Source organism: Aquarana catesbeiana, linkage group LG02 (assembly GCF_042186555.1).
Source record: "Aquarana catesbeiana isolate 2022-GZ linkage group LG02, ASM4218655v1, whole genome shotgun sequence".
Lineage (NCBI taxonomy): Eukaryota > Metazoa > Chordata > Amphibia > Anura > Ranidae > Aquarana > Aquarana catesbeiana.
The window spans coordinates 342,608,942-342,626,942 of record NC_133325.1 but is presented as its reverse complement, the minus strand read 5'-3'; the positions used below and the strand labels follow the sequence as shown (position 1 = coordinate 342,626,942).

At 41.1% G+C, this 18,001-nt stretch overlaps 1 protein-coding gene across 1 annotated transcript in view; it reads right to left on the bottom strand.

Moving 5' to 3' along the window:
• Nucleotides 1–16,414, bottom strand: part of LOC141126960 (zona pellucida-like domain-containing protein 1) — a 72,318-nt gene extending 55,904 nt beyond the window's left edge. The window contains exons 1-3 of the mRNA XM_073613044.1: nucleotides 16,319–16,414; nucleotides 14,899–15,013; nucleotides 8,645–8,865 (exon numbers count right to left, since the gene is read on the bottom strand). Of these exons, the coding sequence (XP_073469145.1) occupies nucleotides 8,645–8,865; nucleotides 14,899–15,013; nucleotides 16,319–16,414 (432 nt within the window). The remainder of the gene's footprint in view (nucleotides 1–8,644; nucleotides 8,866–14,898; nucleotides 15,014–16,318) is intronic.
• Nucleotides 16,415–18,001: the final 1,587 nt, after the last annotated feature.

The following is an 18,001-nucleotide window of genomic DNA, read 5'->3' as shown; positions in this document are numbered from 1 at the left end:
GCCAAGGGACTGCCAGCGGAGCCTGCACCCCAGCACCAGCACACCCTAGGACATCTCAACCCCTGATGGGCACTGCCACCTTGTGAACCTGTGAACCAGTAAATGTATGTATTACACTAACATGTAATTATATGACAGAACCATTAACCCCCCTTTTTCTTCCTTTTAGAAGTTAGGAGCAAATCGCTCCTCCACCCCTACTGCCCCCATGCTTCGGCATATATGCTTTTTTTTTTAACTGTGGTGGTGAAATCACCTCCTACAGCGCTGGAGTCACGGCTTTATGTATCGTGGGAGCAAACGTTGTTGTTGTCAAGATAAATAAATCCGCGCTGCAGCTGAATGGCGTACCTGAAAACAAAAAATGGTTAACAATAAAACACAGTAAACAGTAAAGTATAAAAAAAATGACATACCTGAAAAGCAAACATGATAAAACATAATAACAATAAAACATTGCAGAATAGAATACGTCAAAAAGAGCAGAACAATAGAGAAAGAATAGAGAGAGAACAATAAAACGACAACAATGTTTGTTTTTTTTATTTTATATATTTTTTTGTGTTTTTTTTTTACATTTTTTTTGTTACTGTAATGGTTGTAACTGTAACGGTTCCAGGTTCAGGTCTCTAAAATCTTGGGAGACCCTGTAAAAGTGTGTACTAGTCTGTGTAGTGCTGTACCCTAATACTCCACTAGTCTATGGTAGCGTTCAAAACATTCACCAATGCAAAGACCAGGATTGTCAGGACAGGAGGGACAATAATAGCGGGTATCACGCCTATATCCGCGCTTTCTACAGACACAAGATCTTCTTTGGGGGGCTCGTTGGGTAGGGGTACCAGGGAGGACATAAGGAAAATGCCTCTCATGCAGCCGGCTTACTACATTTGGATTGGGAAGTGAGGTGAAGCACCTTCTGGGAACAGAAGAGCTCTGACGATCTCTTCCTGGAATTTAAGGAAGGATCCAGTCCGTCCAGAAGCTCTGTATAGCACATGAGCGTTCAGCAAAGCCAATTGAAAAAGTATACAGACACAGCGTCTGTATACTTCTGCCTTACGGGCAACTAGGTACGGCATCAACAACTGGTTGTTGAGGTCCACCCCACCCATATTTTGGTTATATTCGTGGACACAGAGGGGGTTTCTCCACAACACCTGGACCATTTGGACCATTGTGTCTGCATGAAGGGAGGAGAGAACGAAAACATTCTTATTATCCCTCCACTTCACAGTAAGTTAATACACTTCAAGCAGGCTCTCTCCCCCAGCCTAAGACGGGATTCTACAAGCCGCTGGGGAAAGTCCCGGCGATTAGATCGCACGGTGCCACATGCACCAATCTGATGATCAAACAAGTGACGAAAAAGTGGCACGCTCGTGTAATAATTGTCCACATACAAATGGTACCCCTTTCCGAATAAGGGTGACACCAAGTCCCACACAATCTTGCCAGCGCTCCCTATATAATCTGGGCAGTTCGGCAGCTCTATGTGACTATCTATTACCTCGTAAACCATAAAACTACATGTATAGCCTGTGGCTCTGTTACAGAGCTTATACATCTATCTGGCACGCTTGCTGGGAAGTCTGAAAAACGTTGCTTGAAGTGGTTTACGAGGGGCCGAATTTTGTAGAGCCGATCGTATCCAGGGTCTCCACGAGGACGACAGAGTTCATTGTTGTTGAAATGCATGAACCACAAGATCTGCTTGTATCGTGCCCTGGTCATGGAGGCAGAGAACATGGGCATATGGTAAATTGGGTCAGTGGACCAATATGACCGCAACATACTCATTATAACTATGCCCATGTCGAGGGATAGGTCCAGAAAGGTCTTAAATTTGGAAACTGTAATTGGTTTCCAATCTCTGGCAATGGAGGACTGGGGATTAGCAGTGATGAATTGACCAGCATACAAATTACTTTGGTCCACAATAGATCTATTGAGATCTTCGGTGAAAAACAGTGAATAAAAATCAAGTGACATAAAATCAACATGAATTCCAGGTTGGTCAGTGAATGGGGGAAGTATGGGTGCTGCAGAAGTGGTGGGTTCCCAATTAGGATTGGCGAATGCAGCAGGAAGGGCACTATGGGCTTGACGGGCCTGTCTTTGTCTTCTTGGTCGCAGCGGGACACTACTTGTGCTTGCCACCTCGCCAGCTTGAACTGCACTTATGGGACTCGCCACGTCACCATGTGTTACTGCAGTGCTGGTTTGACTATGACCAGGGTGTACTAAGTGGCTGGTGCTTGCCAGTTCACCAGAAGGATGAGCTGCACTAGTACTTCTCTGCTCTGTATGAGAGCCCTGCGGTTCTTGCACCTCAACAACAGCAGAAGAAGAACGGGGTCTGGTCAATGCTGCATCTTGGCCTAGACCAACAAGGCCCAGGCCTAGAGCAGCACTTTCAGGGGGCAGCCCCCTGCACAAAAAACAGCCTCCTCCTGCAAGAAAAGAATCCCCGCCTGCTTACGCTACACTTTTAGGTCTTATGGGCCGGGGGGGCTGATTATTGCACTTATTTGTATAATGACTAGGGACTTCCTAGTCACTATACAAATAAATGAAATCATTCTATGATTACAATCAGTGGCAGCAAACACAAGTCCAAATATCTTACAAGATAGGAGTAATCTTACTAATCCAGTGACTTATTGTGATAGCACATATAGGCGAGCAGGTCCTAGTTTACCTAAAATAAAGTCCCAGATAATATCTTACGTATTAGCTAAGATCAGTAGTATAAATATTTCTTCTCTATAACATACTCTACAATGTGCAATGTATATGGTATTATCGCAAAACTGAATTTCTCATTGTTAAAGTGATTGTAAAGGATTGTTTCTTTTTGTAAAATAACAAACATGTCAAACTTGCCTGCTCTGTGCAAGGGTTTTTGCACAGAGTGTCCCCAATCCTCCTCTTCTGGGGTGTCCTGGCAGCACTCCTGGCTCCTCCCCTTCATTGGGTGCCCCCACAAAGAGACGCTTTCCATGGGAGCACCCGTGCGGGTGCGCTCCCAAGTCTTGCTGCTGCGTTCATTGACACAGACAGCAGGATTCGTCCCCATCCCAGGCTCCCGTGTCACTGGATTTGATTTATAGCAGCGGGAGCCAATGGTGTGTCTTTTCACACTAGGGTGGGGACCTTAGGAAAAGTCCTGCAAGAAGCATCATTGGGGCATTTTGGGAGCGCTGTATACAGCGCTCCCAAAACGCCCTGCCCATTGAAATGACTGGGCAGCTCTTCCAAAGTGCCTGAAAAGAGATTTGGAAGTGCTGCAACACGGGTGCTTTTAACCCCTTCTTTGGTCACTAGTGGGGGTTAAAAGCGCCCTGCTAGCAGCTGAAAAGCACAGCTTAAACAGCGCTAAAGCGAGGCTTAAACGTATTTGCTGACAGGGCGGGTCTTAAACAGGAAGGGGTGTGGCCTTGACAGGAAGGGGTGGTCATATTTAAATTAGGGGCACACAAGTTTAGTCAGGCCTGGGGCAGCATAAAACCTAAATACACCACTGGGTCTTGTACGCCTGACCTTGGCAAGGACCACAACTCCGTCGTCAGAGCTATCTGTCATGGAGCCGCTGTCATCTACAGGATCATTTTCTGAGCCTGAATCTGACAGATGAGTAACTTTCTCTTCACTATCTGTCATGCTCAGAAACGTGTAGGCCTCTTCACTACTGTCCCTTCGATTTGCCATTTTGGGCTCTAAATTTACTGGTACAGTAGTGAGACTCACAGGTAAAAAATCTCTTAGGCTGTCAGCAACTGTATCAAACGCTACCAAAAAAACTGTTAGCGATCGCAGGGATCAGGCCTGACTCTGCGAACACTGCAGTTATGTGTTTAGTGTTTTGTAAGTGACAGTGATCGATCGATACTGCACTTGGGTGGGCTAGGCTGGGCTGGATGGAGGGGAAAAATGCAGGTACTAGCAGGTATCTGGGCTGATCCTGCTAACACTGCATTTTTGGGAACCCTAAACTGCTGGGGACGCTAGTATAGATCTGATCAGATCACATATCGATCCGTTCAGATACTATATCCCTAAGGGAGGTGTATGCTGCGTGCGTGGGTGTTAGCGGTACTGGCACTAATCGGACTCTGCCTGGGGCAATGCAGACCCTATCTGACCCTAAAACCTGATATCACCGGCGATCAGGGAGTTAAGCCTTTATTGGCTAATAAACGGTGGGTATAAAAAACAAACTAACTAACCAGCGTCACCCGTAACACTTATACGGTGATCACTAAATACCTACCTGGCTAACTAGCGTCACCTGTGACACTAATACGGCGATCAGAAAAAAGATTGCTTAGTGACACTGGCGGCAGGGGGTGAAAGGGTTAACTGGGGGGTGATCAAGAGGTTAAAACTTTATTAGGGGGTTAGGGTGGTACCCTAGGCCTAAAGGGGCCTACCACTAACAGCCCTAATACTTATAACAGTCACAAATGACACCTATGCAGTGATCAGTAAAAAAATTAAAACTGCTATTGGTGTCACTGTGACATGGGGTGACAGGGGGTGCAAGGGGGTGATTGGGGGGTGTTTTATGTGCCTATATGTACTAGTGTTAGTGTAGTGTTGGTGCAAACTCACATTGATGTCTCCTCTCCTTGGGAGCCGGAACGAAAAGGCTCCAGGAGGAGAGATGACATCACTTCATCTGCCTCTGTTTAAATTTCAGAAGCAGAGGAAGCTTCTCATTTGTCAGGAGCGATCGTGAGGGGATGGCCATGAATCAGTGGCCTCCCCCTCAGGACAGATTGCTCCTGCAATGATGCCGACCACTTTGGGCACCGGGAGAGGAGAGTAACATACAGGTACGTTACTCTGCCTGCCCATGCCATTCTGCCACAGTATATCTGCGTGAGGCGGTCGGCAAGTGGTTAAAGGGGTACACATCATGTCAGAACCTAGAGTGTCAGATGGGCTGGGAAGTTCCCAGGGTCAGGGCAGCACAAGAGGACAAGCAATATCTAGCGGCCCTTATGAGGGTAGCGCTACAAATACCATTACCATAAAAAGCCAAATATGGTAAATCAGAATTGTTTTTTAAATTAGATTTTTCCTACACATGATTGGCTACTTGAAGTAAATTAAGTTTTTCTTAAAGTATACCTTGCAAGATAAAGCAAGCACTGCACATTACTTGAGTCCTCCCTCCATTTTTTGCCATAAAGTGAATACATTTGGAACATGTAACTGTTGATTCATACATCAACTTAGTAACAACATAATGAAGATACGTATGGCTAAGAAAAATCTTGGTGGCATTTGAAGCCACAGGGGGCCTTCAACCAAACAATATTGTCTAGTTATTCTGCGAACCCTGAACCTAGCAGTGTACCCCGTTAAAGTCTACAGTATGAGAGGTAAACCTTATTAGTTAGTTCTGACTGTTTTCAAGCTAATAAACAAATTATTGTTCAAAAAAAAGGCATGGGGAGCTGAGGACTGACAAAAATATTTTAAACACTTCAGCTCTGGAAGGTTTACCCCCCTTCCTGACCAGGCCATTTTTTGCTATATGGCACTGCGTTAACTGACAATTGCGCTGTTGTGCAACGCTGTACCCAAATAAAATTGATGTTGTTTTCTCCCACAAATAGAGCTTTCTATTGGTGGTATTTGATCACCTCTGCGGTTTTTATTTTTTGTGCTAAAAACTAAAAAAGAACAACATTTTTGAAAAATAAACAATATTTTTTACTTTCTGCTATAAAACATATCCAATAAAAAGATGTAAAAAAACATATTTCTTCATCAGTTTAGGCCAATATGTATTCTGCTACATATTTTTGGTAAAAAAAAATCCCAATAAGTGTATATTTGGTTGGTTTGCATAAAAGTTATAGTGTCCACAAAATAGGGGATAGATTTATGGAATTTTTTTTCTACTAGTAATGGTGGCAATCAGTGACTTATAACGGGACTGAAATATTGTGGCAGACAAATTGGACACTAACTGACTCCTTTGACACTTTTTTGGTGACCACTGACATTAATACAGTGCTAAAAATATGCACTGTCACTATACTAATGACACTGTCTGGGAGCGGGTTAACATCAGGGAAAAGCAAAGGAAAAGCAAAGGGAGGCAAAATGTGTTTCTTCCAAAGATCTGAATTTAATCACTGACTTTGTGACATCAATATCAGTTTTTGTATGGATATGTGTGTGTGTTCCCACCAATTTTTTTTTAGATATTCAAAAATAATAAGCCCCGGGTACAGCAAAACTAAAATGGCCTATGCAGGCTAAGGAGGCAGCCTACAGAAGTGGGGACATGCGGGATTGCGGCTTGTGAATTTTGTGATATTTGGTGGTAATATTTGCTGGACTTGGCCTGGTCTCACGGTTTGATGTTGGAGGTCTTTCTTGGGAGGTTAGGTCAGGTCCATTCCTTTATTACACCCTCTACACTCCCTCATTACACCCTCAAGGTAGAACTTTGATCAAGTTATATTTATCTATCCTCACATGAGTGTAAGAACATTGGAGTGTTGTAGTTTGGGATTTTTCGTGTGGAAATTCCCCCGAAGTTTGTGGTTCCCTACGGCTATTTTCCTCAAGCTTCCCTGCAACCTGTAATGGTATAGCGAGTCCATCTAGGTTTTTTGATTAAGAAAATGTTCCTGGATATAGTCCTGAAGAAGCGGCTATACCCCAAAATGAGTAGACATATCAGGACAAAGCATTTTGTGAAATATTTTAATATCATCTTTTATATGATTTTGCAATATTTTTTATCATTTTGTATCAATAAAATAGTGGATTTTATGTGGTTGTATATCTACCTGGTGGTCATCCTCAAACCCCCTTCCTTCTTTTTTCCTTTTTTCTTTTGCTGCAAAGGTGATGACCCCCCCAGGTTATTATTATAGTGATTTGATTTTCTGTTGTATATCCCCCACATTAGATATAGATATGTGGATATGTGTGCGCCTACCAATTTTATTTAGAACAACAATGACAAGCCCGGTGTACAGCAAAACTAAAAGGAGGCAGGCTATTGAAAGTGGGGACAGAATCATTTACAACTAGGCTACTCTGACAAACTAAAAACTATGCTTTCTGCCAAGTATTGGTATGGAGAGGCCTGCAGAATATTACAAGCTATGGGAAAGCATGACAAAATAAAGCACAAAAGTTGCACCGCTCCAGATGAAATGTGAGATTTCTCCTGCAATAACCATTGCTGGGTGCCAGCCTTGGTCCGCAACCAGAGCATAGATAGAGGAAAAAAGGAAGTGGCAGCACTGACCGGCATAAAAATAGTAGTTTTATTTCAGATCCATTAAAAACAAGGACACAGCCTGCACACACATCTCCTGTGGCTTTAGCAAACGCAGTTTACACACCTGTGCTTAGTCATTGCAGAGAGCCATCAGCTGGCTAATGATCTAAATGTGTTTTATTCCCTCTTGGATAACTGCCCACTTACATCCTCTACTAACTACAGCTAAGGTTGAAGACCATGTGAAAGTCTTGCTATTCAGTTGGCACCCATCTTCACATAAATCTTTAACAAATCACTGGAGCAGTGAAAAGTCCCCTCCTGCTTCAAATACACCCTAATGCTTCTTGTTCCTAAGAAACCCATCATCACAGGATGAAATTAATATAGGCCTGTTACCCTAATGCCTGTAGTCATGAAGTAGGTTGAGAGACTTGTGTTGACCCATCTAAAAGACATTACAGGCCCATTGATTGTCTACCTGCAGTTCGCTTATAGAGCAAATAGGTTGATGTTCAACATTAGCACTCCAACACAAAAGGGCAGGAATGCTTGTGACATAATTGACCTAATATGGACACATAGACATAGTCGGTCAATGTCTTTACCTAATATTGCCATGTGGGGTTGGGAACGCCTTGCCGACAGTGGATTGGCCAGCCACTGGCAACTTACTTACAGGTTCAGCCAAACATGAGTTCAGACTGAATGATGTATTGAAGACAACATCACTAGTGCCTTAAGGAAGATCCTTTACCTGAGATATGAGATCTTGCTACATCCTGCAGTATTCTTATACTGTGCATGCGCAAGATGAAGTTTATGATTTAATTTGCTTCATATTGTGCATGTGCAGTGCAGCCTTAAACTTTTTTTGTTTAAAACAAGATATCTCCCTTCCCCTGCAAAATTTCAGGGGAAGGCTTTTTATTTTTAAAACAGATTAATCTAATGTTGTACAACACATGTGCGAGATGTGCCCTGTTTTGCAAATGCAAGTAGGGACATACATTTTCAAAATGGTAGCATGGGAGCAGGAACACCAACTGCACAGACCTGAAAAGAAAACCACAAGAAAAAAGGCAGCATGGACATAGACAAGCGTTCATGTTTTTATTCACTCTATGACTCTAGTATAGATTATTGCCATTTTCTTGCGGGGGGGGGGGGGAGCATCCTTTTTAATCAAACCAACTTATTCTTTGTTGGCCTTATTCCTATAAATCTTAGAGCTCATTTATTTTTAAAATAAGTAGATGAACAACTCAAAGATTGCAAGGAATGCTTTGCTTCAAATACAGCTTACTGTGTTCTAGTGAATTATACTTTAAAACATGCAGTGATGCTAATATTTCTATGAAATGTTCTGAAGGTAAATTTGAGGCTTACCTGAAAAGAACTGCCACAGGTTGAACTGTCATTGATTGAAAAAACAAATTTCAGTAAAGGAACTGTGCTGGATGTATCGACTGTTCCTTGGCAAGCCATGTTAGAAAAAATATCATTCATATAAAGCTGAGTTTCATTATAACCAGAGAAGTACACAGGGCACAGGTAAATAGACAGTTCAATTTCCTGTGCCCCACATGTCACAAATATGTCATTATATTCTGAAAGAAAAATGAAAAACAAATGGTAAAACAAGTGTTATTTTATATAAAAAAAAGGCTATGCAAAACATGATTTTGGAAATAATAATAAAAAAATAATAATAAGCAGATTGCACAGTAAGGCTGTTTATGCATATGATGTGAGCTTGATGTGACCCAGGATCTCTTGCCCCTTTGTTTACATTCCAGAGGTGCAGGTAAGCTCTGAGTAGCAAAGGGAGTAGCAGCTGGGCAGCACTATCAGAATAGCGGGTTGTTAAGTCGACGGGTCAACACTGTCAGACATCGCTCATTGTGATTAATGTGGATCTACAACATTGTACTGCATGGGAGGGGTACAGATATCTGGGGGGCCCAAATATATTAAAGGAGTCTTCTGGTATTTGATAAGTTCCCCCCTCCACAGACTCCCACCACAGTATTTGGTAATTAGGCTCTTGTCTCCATCAACATGAGGACAAGGTGCCTTACAAGGGGGATGGAGGGAATTGGCAGCCCTACTTACAAGGTTCCTTCCCAATGTTGAGAGCATGTCGCCTGGCATGGGCCCATGAGAAGGGGAGCAGTGCAAGCTTTCTGGCTATGTCTTATATAATTCTACTGGAATTCCACACTTTGTAAAAAAGACAAACACAAAAATGGCACGGTGTTCAAGACTTCTGTGCTGAGAGCATCACAGACAGCTCGCAGTCTCTGGTTTTAATCAAGCGCCAGTGGGAAGGGCTTCTGATTTGTGATTATGGTGATAGTCAGTCAGGAAGTCAATCCTTTCCCCCAGAGTAATAACCCAGCTAAAGAGTTGCCTGGAGATGGGGGGGAGGGGTTAATAGGGTCAAGGGCCTCATGCCACATCCTGTCCCCTAAAAGAGATGTGTGAATCTGGTGAATCTGTGAGGGGATCTATCAGAAACATGAAAACACCTTTAAAATAGGAGGGGGCTCAAGATATCCAGACCCCTACGTGAATGAGTACAGGGAATTAATCTTTCACAAAAATAGGAAATAAAAAGTTCTGAGCCACAGAAAACGTATTTTCTTAAAAGAAATAAAAATGTGCCCCAATGTAAATCCAACAACAATCATGATACCTAGTGATGTGGGTTCACATAAACCATGATGAGCAATGCCTGACGGCATACACCTGTCACCACGACAATGATGCCCCTATACTACCGGCATCATAAATGACAACCAGGATTCCTGCCAGCTTGTTTACTGCTTCCAAAAGGAGCTGGCAGTAATCTGTCGTTTAGAGGCAGCAGTAATACCAGTGTTACATAATGGACTTCCAGCTACAAAACTCAACAAATTTGTTTCAGTTTGTTCACCTATTCACCAAACTGCATACAAGTTGTGGTCAAATTCACGTTCAACCTGAACCTAAGGCTCATCCCTTTTGCAGACCACTGCTTAAATTACACTTGAAGTAGATTTAAACCCTGTTGCTAAAATCACATATAAGCTTTAACATGTTTTTCATCTTTTCACATATGCAGCTTTTGTAAAATAATACCTGGTAGCCCTGGCTCTGGAACTTTCTGTTTGAAGGTGACAGCTGTCTCCTAAGTGTACCCCTGTGTTGTCACTGTATTCTGTGTGCCTCTGGTGGACACTAAAACCAGCCATGGTGACAACCTTGGAACAGACATGATCTACCATTGCCATTATCATGAAGTTGGCCCTGAGCTATAATGTGCACTTGACGCTGGAGCAAGTGCATGTAGATAGGAGTGACTGAATAAGGTTGAAGGATATCAGCCTCACTAACATGCAATCCAGTTAGGGTTTAGACTTATTTCAAGCTTTCAGTCATTAGTCTGGTATGTGAGTAGGGATGAGCGACCAGTTCAGCCGGAGCATAAGCACGCAGGGTTCCCCTTAAAATCCATACCAGACCTGAAGGGTCTGGTATGGATTTTGAGGGGGACCCCTACCCCATTTTTTGAACCCCGTGGAGCCCCGTTAAAGTCTATGGGACACTAACATGAAAAACCAAAAGTGCTCATTTTAAAGGCTTATATGCAAGTTATTGTCATAAAAAGTGTTTGGGGACCTGGGTCCTGCCCCAGGGGACATGTATCAATGCTAAAAAAATAGATAAAACTCATTGAAAAAAAAACGCATGGTTCCCCCAGTCCATTAACAGGCTCTTTGGGTCTGGTATGAATATTAAGGGGACCAAAAATGTAAAAATAAATTGCGTGGTGGTCCCCCCAAAATCCATACCAGGCCCTTCAGGTCCTGGTATGTTGATCCATGTCCCCTGGGGCAGGACCCGGGTCCCCAAACACTTTTTATGACAATAACTTACATATAAGCCTTAAAAATTAGCACTTTTGATTTTTCATGTTCGTGTCCCATAGACTTTAATGGTGTTCGTGTGTTCATCTGAATTTTTTGCCTGTTCGCAAGTTCTGGTGTGAACCGAACTAGGGGGGTGTTTGGCTCATCCTTATATATGAGGTTATTTCTGAGTTTGATCTCTTTTTGCCTCCAGTACTGTGTGAGTCTTTCCATTTATCTGACCTGTGCATCTTCTTTGTCTTTATTGTTTTACCATCGTTTCTCATCTTATTTCTGAAATCTTATCAGCCTACTTCTAAACATTAATACATCTTCACATCTATGTCCGGTACTTTTTAATTCCTACTGTTGTACCTACATTTCACCTGTGTCTCCATCACTTCTATCCCTTATTATCTTATTTACAGAAGCTGTAATCTCTATGCATTTTGTGGGGTAACGCCCACTTCATCAGGAGACAGCCAAAGTTGTTTTATGTGTACATACAACACTGAAATAACATAGAAAGCAAGGCCATATGGAAAAGAAGAAATTATTTCTTGATCTCAATGCTATGGACACTCACAGCGGAGGTTCCCCCCAGGAGCTCAGGGTAGGTGGGTAACCAGAAGGTGGGTCATAGATAGAGAACCCCCACTGCAGACCCCCTATACCAAAAGGAATGACAAGAGGAGATTGGAAAAACACAGCAGCATAGAGGAATTCTGCACATCCAAATGATCAGACAACCTCCTCTTATCATTCGTTTTGGTATAATGGGGTCTGCAGTGGGGGTTCTCTATCTATGCCTCACCTTCTGGTTACCCACCTACCCCCAGCTTCTGGTTAGGGTAAGTGTCCACAGTATCCTCCTGGGTAAGTGTCCACAGCATTGAGATCCAGAAATCATTTCTTTTTTGGTTTTAACCATATGGCCTTGTTTTCTGCTTTATTTAATCGCTGCATGTACACAGAAACCAACTTTGTCTGTCTCCTGATGAAGTGGGTGTTGCCACAATGAAATGCACAGAAATTATAGCTTCTGTAAATAAGATAATGATCTACCAACTAGGTTGGCACCTGGAATGTACATGGGTAAAATTGTATTTGTATTTTTATATTAAAAAAAAATCCAATTCTATGTGGAAATGTACATGTGTGATTTTTATGTAAATCGAAAAAAAAATGTAACTTTTATACATTTTATGTATTTCTTTCACAGCGACACTCAGAAAAGACCCATGGGCAAATTGTCTGTTCTGTCATGTATAAGTAAATCTGGCCACCCAAAATATCTTTTTTTAGTCTTTAATATCATTCTCACACAATCTCAAAAATATGATTTCAATCTAGCAAATATATAGCAGAAAAAAACCCAAATATGATTTTCACAACTGATGCTTAATATATTATATTATATTAATTTATACCCACCCCTGTACCTCTATTTTGTAAAAACAAAATGCAGGGAGGTCGAAATGTATTTCTGAGCAAAAACACACAAGGACAAGTGCACCCATGCATGGTTGTGACCTGATCTGATTTCTTTTTCCAAAAACACTGGCAGTGAAATTTGTGCCAAGTGCCCATCTGTTGCAAATGTTGTAATGCAGCCCCTGGTAATTAGATCGCCATTGATTTATGACATGAAAAATCCAGCAGCCCAGGTGGGTAAGTTTTCCTGGTGTCTCCTATAATTACAATTTTGATCTGGTTTGCAGTGACTGGTTAACCTCCTCTAGCAATTTAATTCATTTTCAAAAGATTGTGGCAAAAAATAAGATCAATTTGGGGTGTCTACATTCCAAAATTATTTCTTTCTATGTATGTATATAGTTGCCTGGCATTTTATTTGATATGTTTATAACAAAAAGTAAGTGGAACTGTTGTTTTTTTTGTTTGTTTTTGCAGGCGAGGGCTCAAGTGGTTAAACAAGCTTACAGTACATGTTGTATTTATTAGGCTGGCACTTTCAGTGGTGCAGTTATCTCTGCTTTATCAGAATAAAGGACACAAAGCCACTTCCAAATGTAGTACTTCTCAATTTCTCAAACCCAGTCATTTTTTGCAATAAAAATATTTTTCCTTAAAAATGTCTGCTTTTCTAGTCAATTGTAGCTAATTCCAACAGCCTAGCTATTCCACTGAAGCAGTGATTTAAGCCTCGTACACATGATCAGATTGTTGGCCAACAAAACCATGGACTTTTGTCCGAAAGGGGCTGGCCCAAACTTGCCTTGCATACAAATGGCAAGAAATTGTCAGCCAACAAATATGAACGTAGTGACATGCTACGTTGTTTTTCAGCTCTTTAGTGCCACCCTTTGGGCTCCTTCTGCAAATTTTGTGTTAGTAGAAGTTTGGTGAGTGTTGATTCGCATTTTTAATTTCGCACTTTTCATTTCGCACTTTTCATTTCACGCTTTTCATTTTGCGCTTTTCAGTTTGTTTTTGAACAGCCGTCCGTCAACCAGCCATGTTGTGGAATAGGAGGAGATAATGTGTTGTTTATTATTGGCTTTGGAGTTATTGCTTTGACCCAAGTCCAGTCCAGGAACAGGAGGAGGAGGAGTTCTTGGACCAAAAATTGGTTGCTTTATTAATCATGACCAATTATGTCATATGTCTTTGCTGCGGGAGCTCCAGGAGAATATTCCAGATGATTTTCTGAATTATCTCCAGATGATGGACCCCTGCTTTCACCAACTCTTGGCATTGTTGACCCCCCTATATTAAGAAGCAGGACACATGCATGAGGCTTTTATTTTATTTTTTGGTTGAATAATAATGATTTGATTTGGTATATTTTCTATATTTTTGGATGCATAGAATGCACATTTTGGTTAAGTTCTATTGGCAGATAGCATGTTTAATTTTATTTGTTTTCTTTTTTTTAATGCACAATAAAAAAAATGTGGAGAATAATACTTGGCTATGTGTTTTACTTCAAATTACAGTTTGGGAGTAGGCAATTACATTTAAAAAAAATACATGTAAAAATGTAAAATTGACAAGGGACACCAACATAGTTGTATCTACAGGATAATGGTGTTGTGATAACTTGCCCAAATAAAAAAAAGAGCATAATAATATTATTCTTGATATCACTAGAAAAAAAAAGTCTTTGAAAATTTGTTTGCAATAACTCCATCAGTATCACCACCAAAGCAGCTTCATTACTATCCCATTAAAGAAGAAGAGAATGTGCGCTGCATTTTGAGATTTCATAATTTGCCACGTCACGAATGTTAATTCTGCATTATGAACGCTAGTTTACAAGACCGACCACTTCTGGCTCGTCCTTCCTTCCAAGCATGCGTGTTTGTACTTTGGACTTTTGTCTGATGGACTTGTGTACACACGCTCGGAAAATCCGACAACAGACATTTGTCCGCGGAAAATTTTAAAACCTGCTATCCAACATTTGTCCGCAGAAAATCCGACAACAATTGTTTGATGGAGCATACAAACGATCAGATTTTCCACCAACAGCCTGTCATCACACATTTCCCATCAGAAAATCAGATCGTGTGTATGAGGCTTTAGTCTACTGAACTCAGCTGAATGAACAGGGACAATGAAAGTCATATTTACAGAGTTTGAACAGCAGCTGATCCAAATAATATCTATAAAACGTAAAATATAAAGGTGCATTAACTCTTAACTGCCAGCACCACCATTGACCATGCAGTAGAACAGGCGTTGACAAACATTTCACATTTAAGTACAAAAATATACTAATAACCATACCTGGTGCCCTAAGGGTGTTACCGCAACTGATTACATCAAGACATTGATATTCACGAGTAAGGTAAAGTAGCACAATATAAAACAATGTCTGTTTCAGTCCCTTTGATGGAAAAACCTTAAATTAAATAATAAATATAAAAACAAATTAACAATTGCAATATGTACAAAACATTTCTTTGCTTTTTACTGTTATTTATCACAGAAAACTTGAAAGAAAATGTTTTTGAATAAGTCATCCTGATGAGAATGAATGCAGCCACTATTTCTAAATAAATAATAAACTTGATAATAAATAAACTGCATATATATAATTTTTTTAATTATTATTTTTTTTCTACACACACTTTTTTTCTATCTCTGTAAGGACAGATAGTGTATCTAGCTCATCCATTCACAGCGGCAGAAAATACAGGGGCAGGCTTCACAGTGACAGCCAATCAGAGGCTATCACAGTGATCAGGTGACTCAGATATAGAAGTTCTGGGCCCCGATCCTTAGAACGGGCCAAGGGCTCTTGGTGAGACCCCAGTCTCTGCACTGGGAGCACGCCATGCAGTGCGCTCCCAGCATAAAGGGAGATACACAAATATGTGGCCCCATGGAAAAAAAGCTCAGTTCAGTGGGGGTGAATATTTGTGTAGGGTTGGCATGAAGGGGTTAAAATGAGCTGTAAAAAAATCTATATCATGTCCTTTGTGGTGTTTTATTGCTTGCTATATTTAAAATGTTGCTCCATCCAAAACGTTTTGAAATTTTGAATAAAGCAGGGAGAGGTTAAAACATCAGTTTATGTTTGGACTGATTCCAAGTATCCTTAATGTAATTATCATAAATCCCCAGTCTACCCTGTCAAATGTCTTTTCTGCATCAATTGACAGACAGATCTGGGTAACTTCTACTGCTGACTTTATGTAACAGCAAGAGTGATCTCAAGCTATTATCTTTCCCTTCTCTTTCAGGGAAGAATCCAACTTTGTTGGCATGTATCCACTGTGGCATCAATCTCTTTAGGCTGGTGGCCAGTTATTTTGCATATCATAATATCTGTATTCAATAATTATATCGGTCTATAACTAGAACATAAAGTAGGGTCCCGCCTTAGGAATAATGGTAATATATGCAGACATGGACTCCTTTCTCAAAACAGCCCCTTTCACTCAACAAGCTTATGTAAAAGCAAAATTTTGGTAGTAACATTCCTTTAAATTTCTTATAATACCCTGTAGCAGTGATGGCAAACCTTAGCACCCCTGATGTTTTGGAACTACATTTCCTGTGATGCTCAACTACACCGCAGAGTGCATGAGCATCACAGGAAATGTAGTTCCAAAACATCTAGGGGGGGGGCAAGGTTCGGCATCACTGCCCTACAGTGTACCCACCTGGGCCAAGGACTCTTCCCTGTTGCTGTTATCACTACCTTTTCATCTTCTTCTGTTATGAGTTTTTCTAGGGATTCTAGTACATCCTCTCTTAATTTAGGTAACTGTGCTTCTTTCACATACAACTGTACCATTATCACTCTTGTTTAATCTGTCCCCTGGGTTCCATCTGGCTTTACTTAATATTTTTTCAATCTTTGCAGTTGTATTTAGTAGATCCCCGCCTTATTTTTAATTTTAGCAAAAGTTTGACGATTTTTTTGCTTCCAATACCCTTGCCAGGAATTTCCCTGATTTATTCCCCATCAGTATCTTTCCTTAGCTACCATAATAAAAGCTCACTTTGTTCCCTGTTCCATAAGAGCGCCTAATTCATCTCTCTTCAAAACCAATTGTTCTTGTATATCTCGTTCTACTTTGTCTTTATGTTTGTGCTCCAGTTCATATACGAGGGGTCTTCAAAAGATTTCTGCACTTTTACGGGAAACGGATAGGTTGGGAGGAGTAGTAATTAGTTGTGTCTGAAAGTGTCATGTGACTAATCTGTCTGGCAAGCTGGTTAACCTTGCAGGTTAGTATAATGCCGCGTACACACGACCGGACTTTACTGCATACTTGGTCCGGCGGACCGGAGTCCGTCGCACAATTTGATCATGTGTGGGCCCCAGCGGACTTTTTTCCCCAAAAGTTCGACTAACCTAGAAATTAAACATGTTTCAAATCTTTCCGACGGACTTGAGTCCGGTCGAAAAGTCCGCTCGTCTGTATGCTAGTCTGACGGACAAAAAACGACGCTAGGGCAGCTATTGGCTACTTGCTATGAACTTCCTTGTTTTAGTCCGGTCGTACGTCATCACGTACAAATCCGTCGGACTTTGGTTGATCGTGTGTAGGCAAGTCCGTTCATTCGGAAAGTCCGTTGTAAAGTCCGTTGAAAAGTCCGCTGGACAAAGTCTGCCATAAAGTCCGCTCGTGTGTATGTGGCATCAGAGTTGTCGTGCTGTGGTGAACATGGCTACGTAAACTAATAAAAAAAGTGCAGAAACTTTTGAAGAACCCTAATATTTCTGTTAATAATGCCCTTTTTCTATTTTTCCAGTCTGTTTTCCTCTGTGCTCCTATAGATATTAGAATACCCCTTTTAAAATCCTTATGGCCCTCCGAAATGGTTGGCTGTGACATATTAGGGGATTCATTCATCAAGAAAAAAGAATTCTATTTCTGTCCTTATTCTCTCTTCACTCTCCTGATCTGATATTAGCGTCTCATTCAATTTCCATAAACTTATTCTGTTCTTCTCCTCCCCTATATTATTCTTTATCAATTCTGGGGTGTAATCTACTAAATAAATTACCTTAATGGTGGTATTTATCAGGGACTCTAATAATCAGTGTTTTACAAGCATATAATTGATTCCCGCATATGTCTGTGCACCGAGGAATACCATGTATAATCTTTTTCTCTTTTGGATGCTGAATTTTCCATGCATACACTAGTTGGCATCGGTGGAATGTATCTGATCTGATGACTGAACATCCTTGGTGCATGGGACGAAGTGTCTAATTGTGCATATAAAAGCTAAAATCTCCTGTCTTAAACTCTGTAAGTTTCTTCAGAGTCCTCTTTAAATAATCTACTGACTTCTTATTCAGACAATAAATGTTTGCCAATGATACTACAATGGATAGGGGCCTCCAGGTACAAAAGGTCTTGTGGGAAGG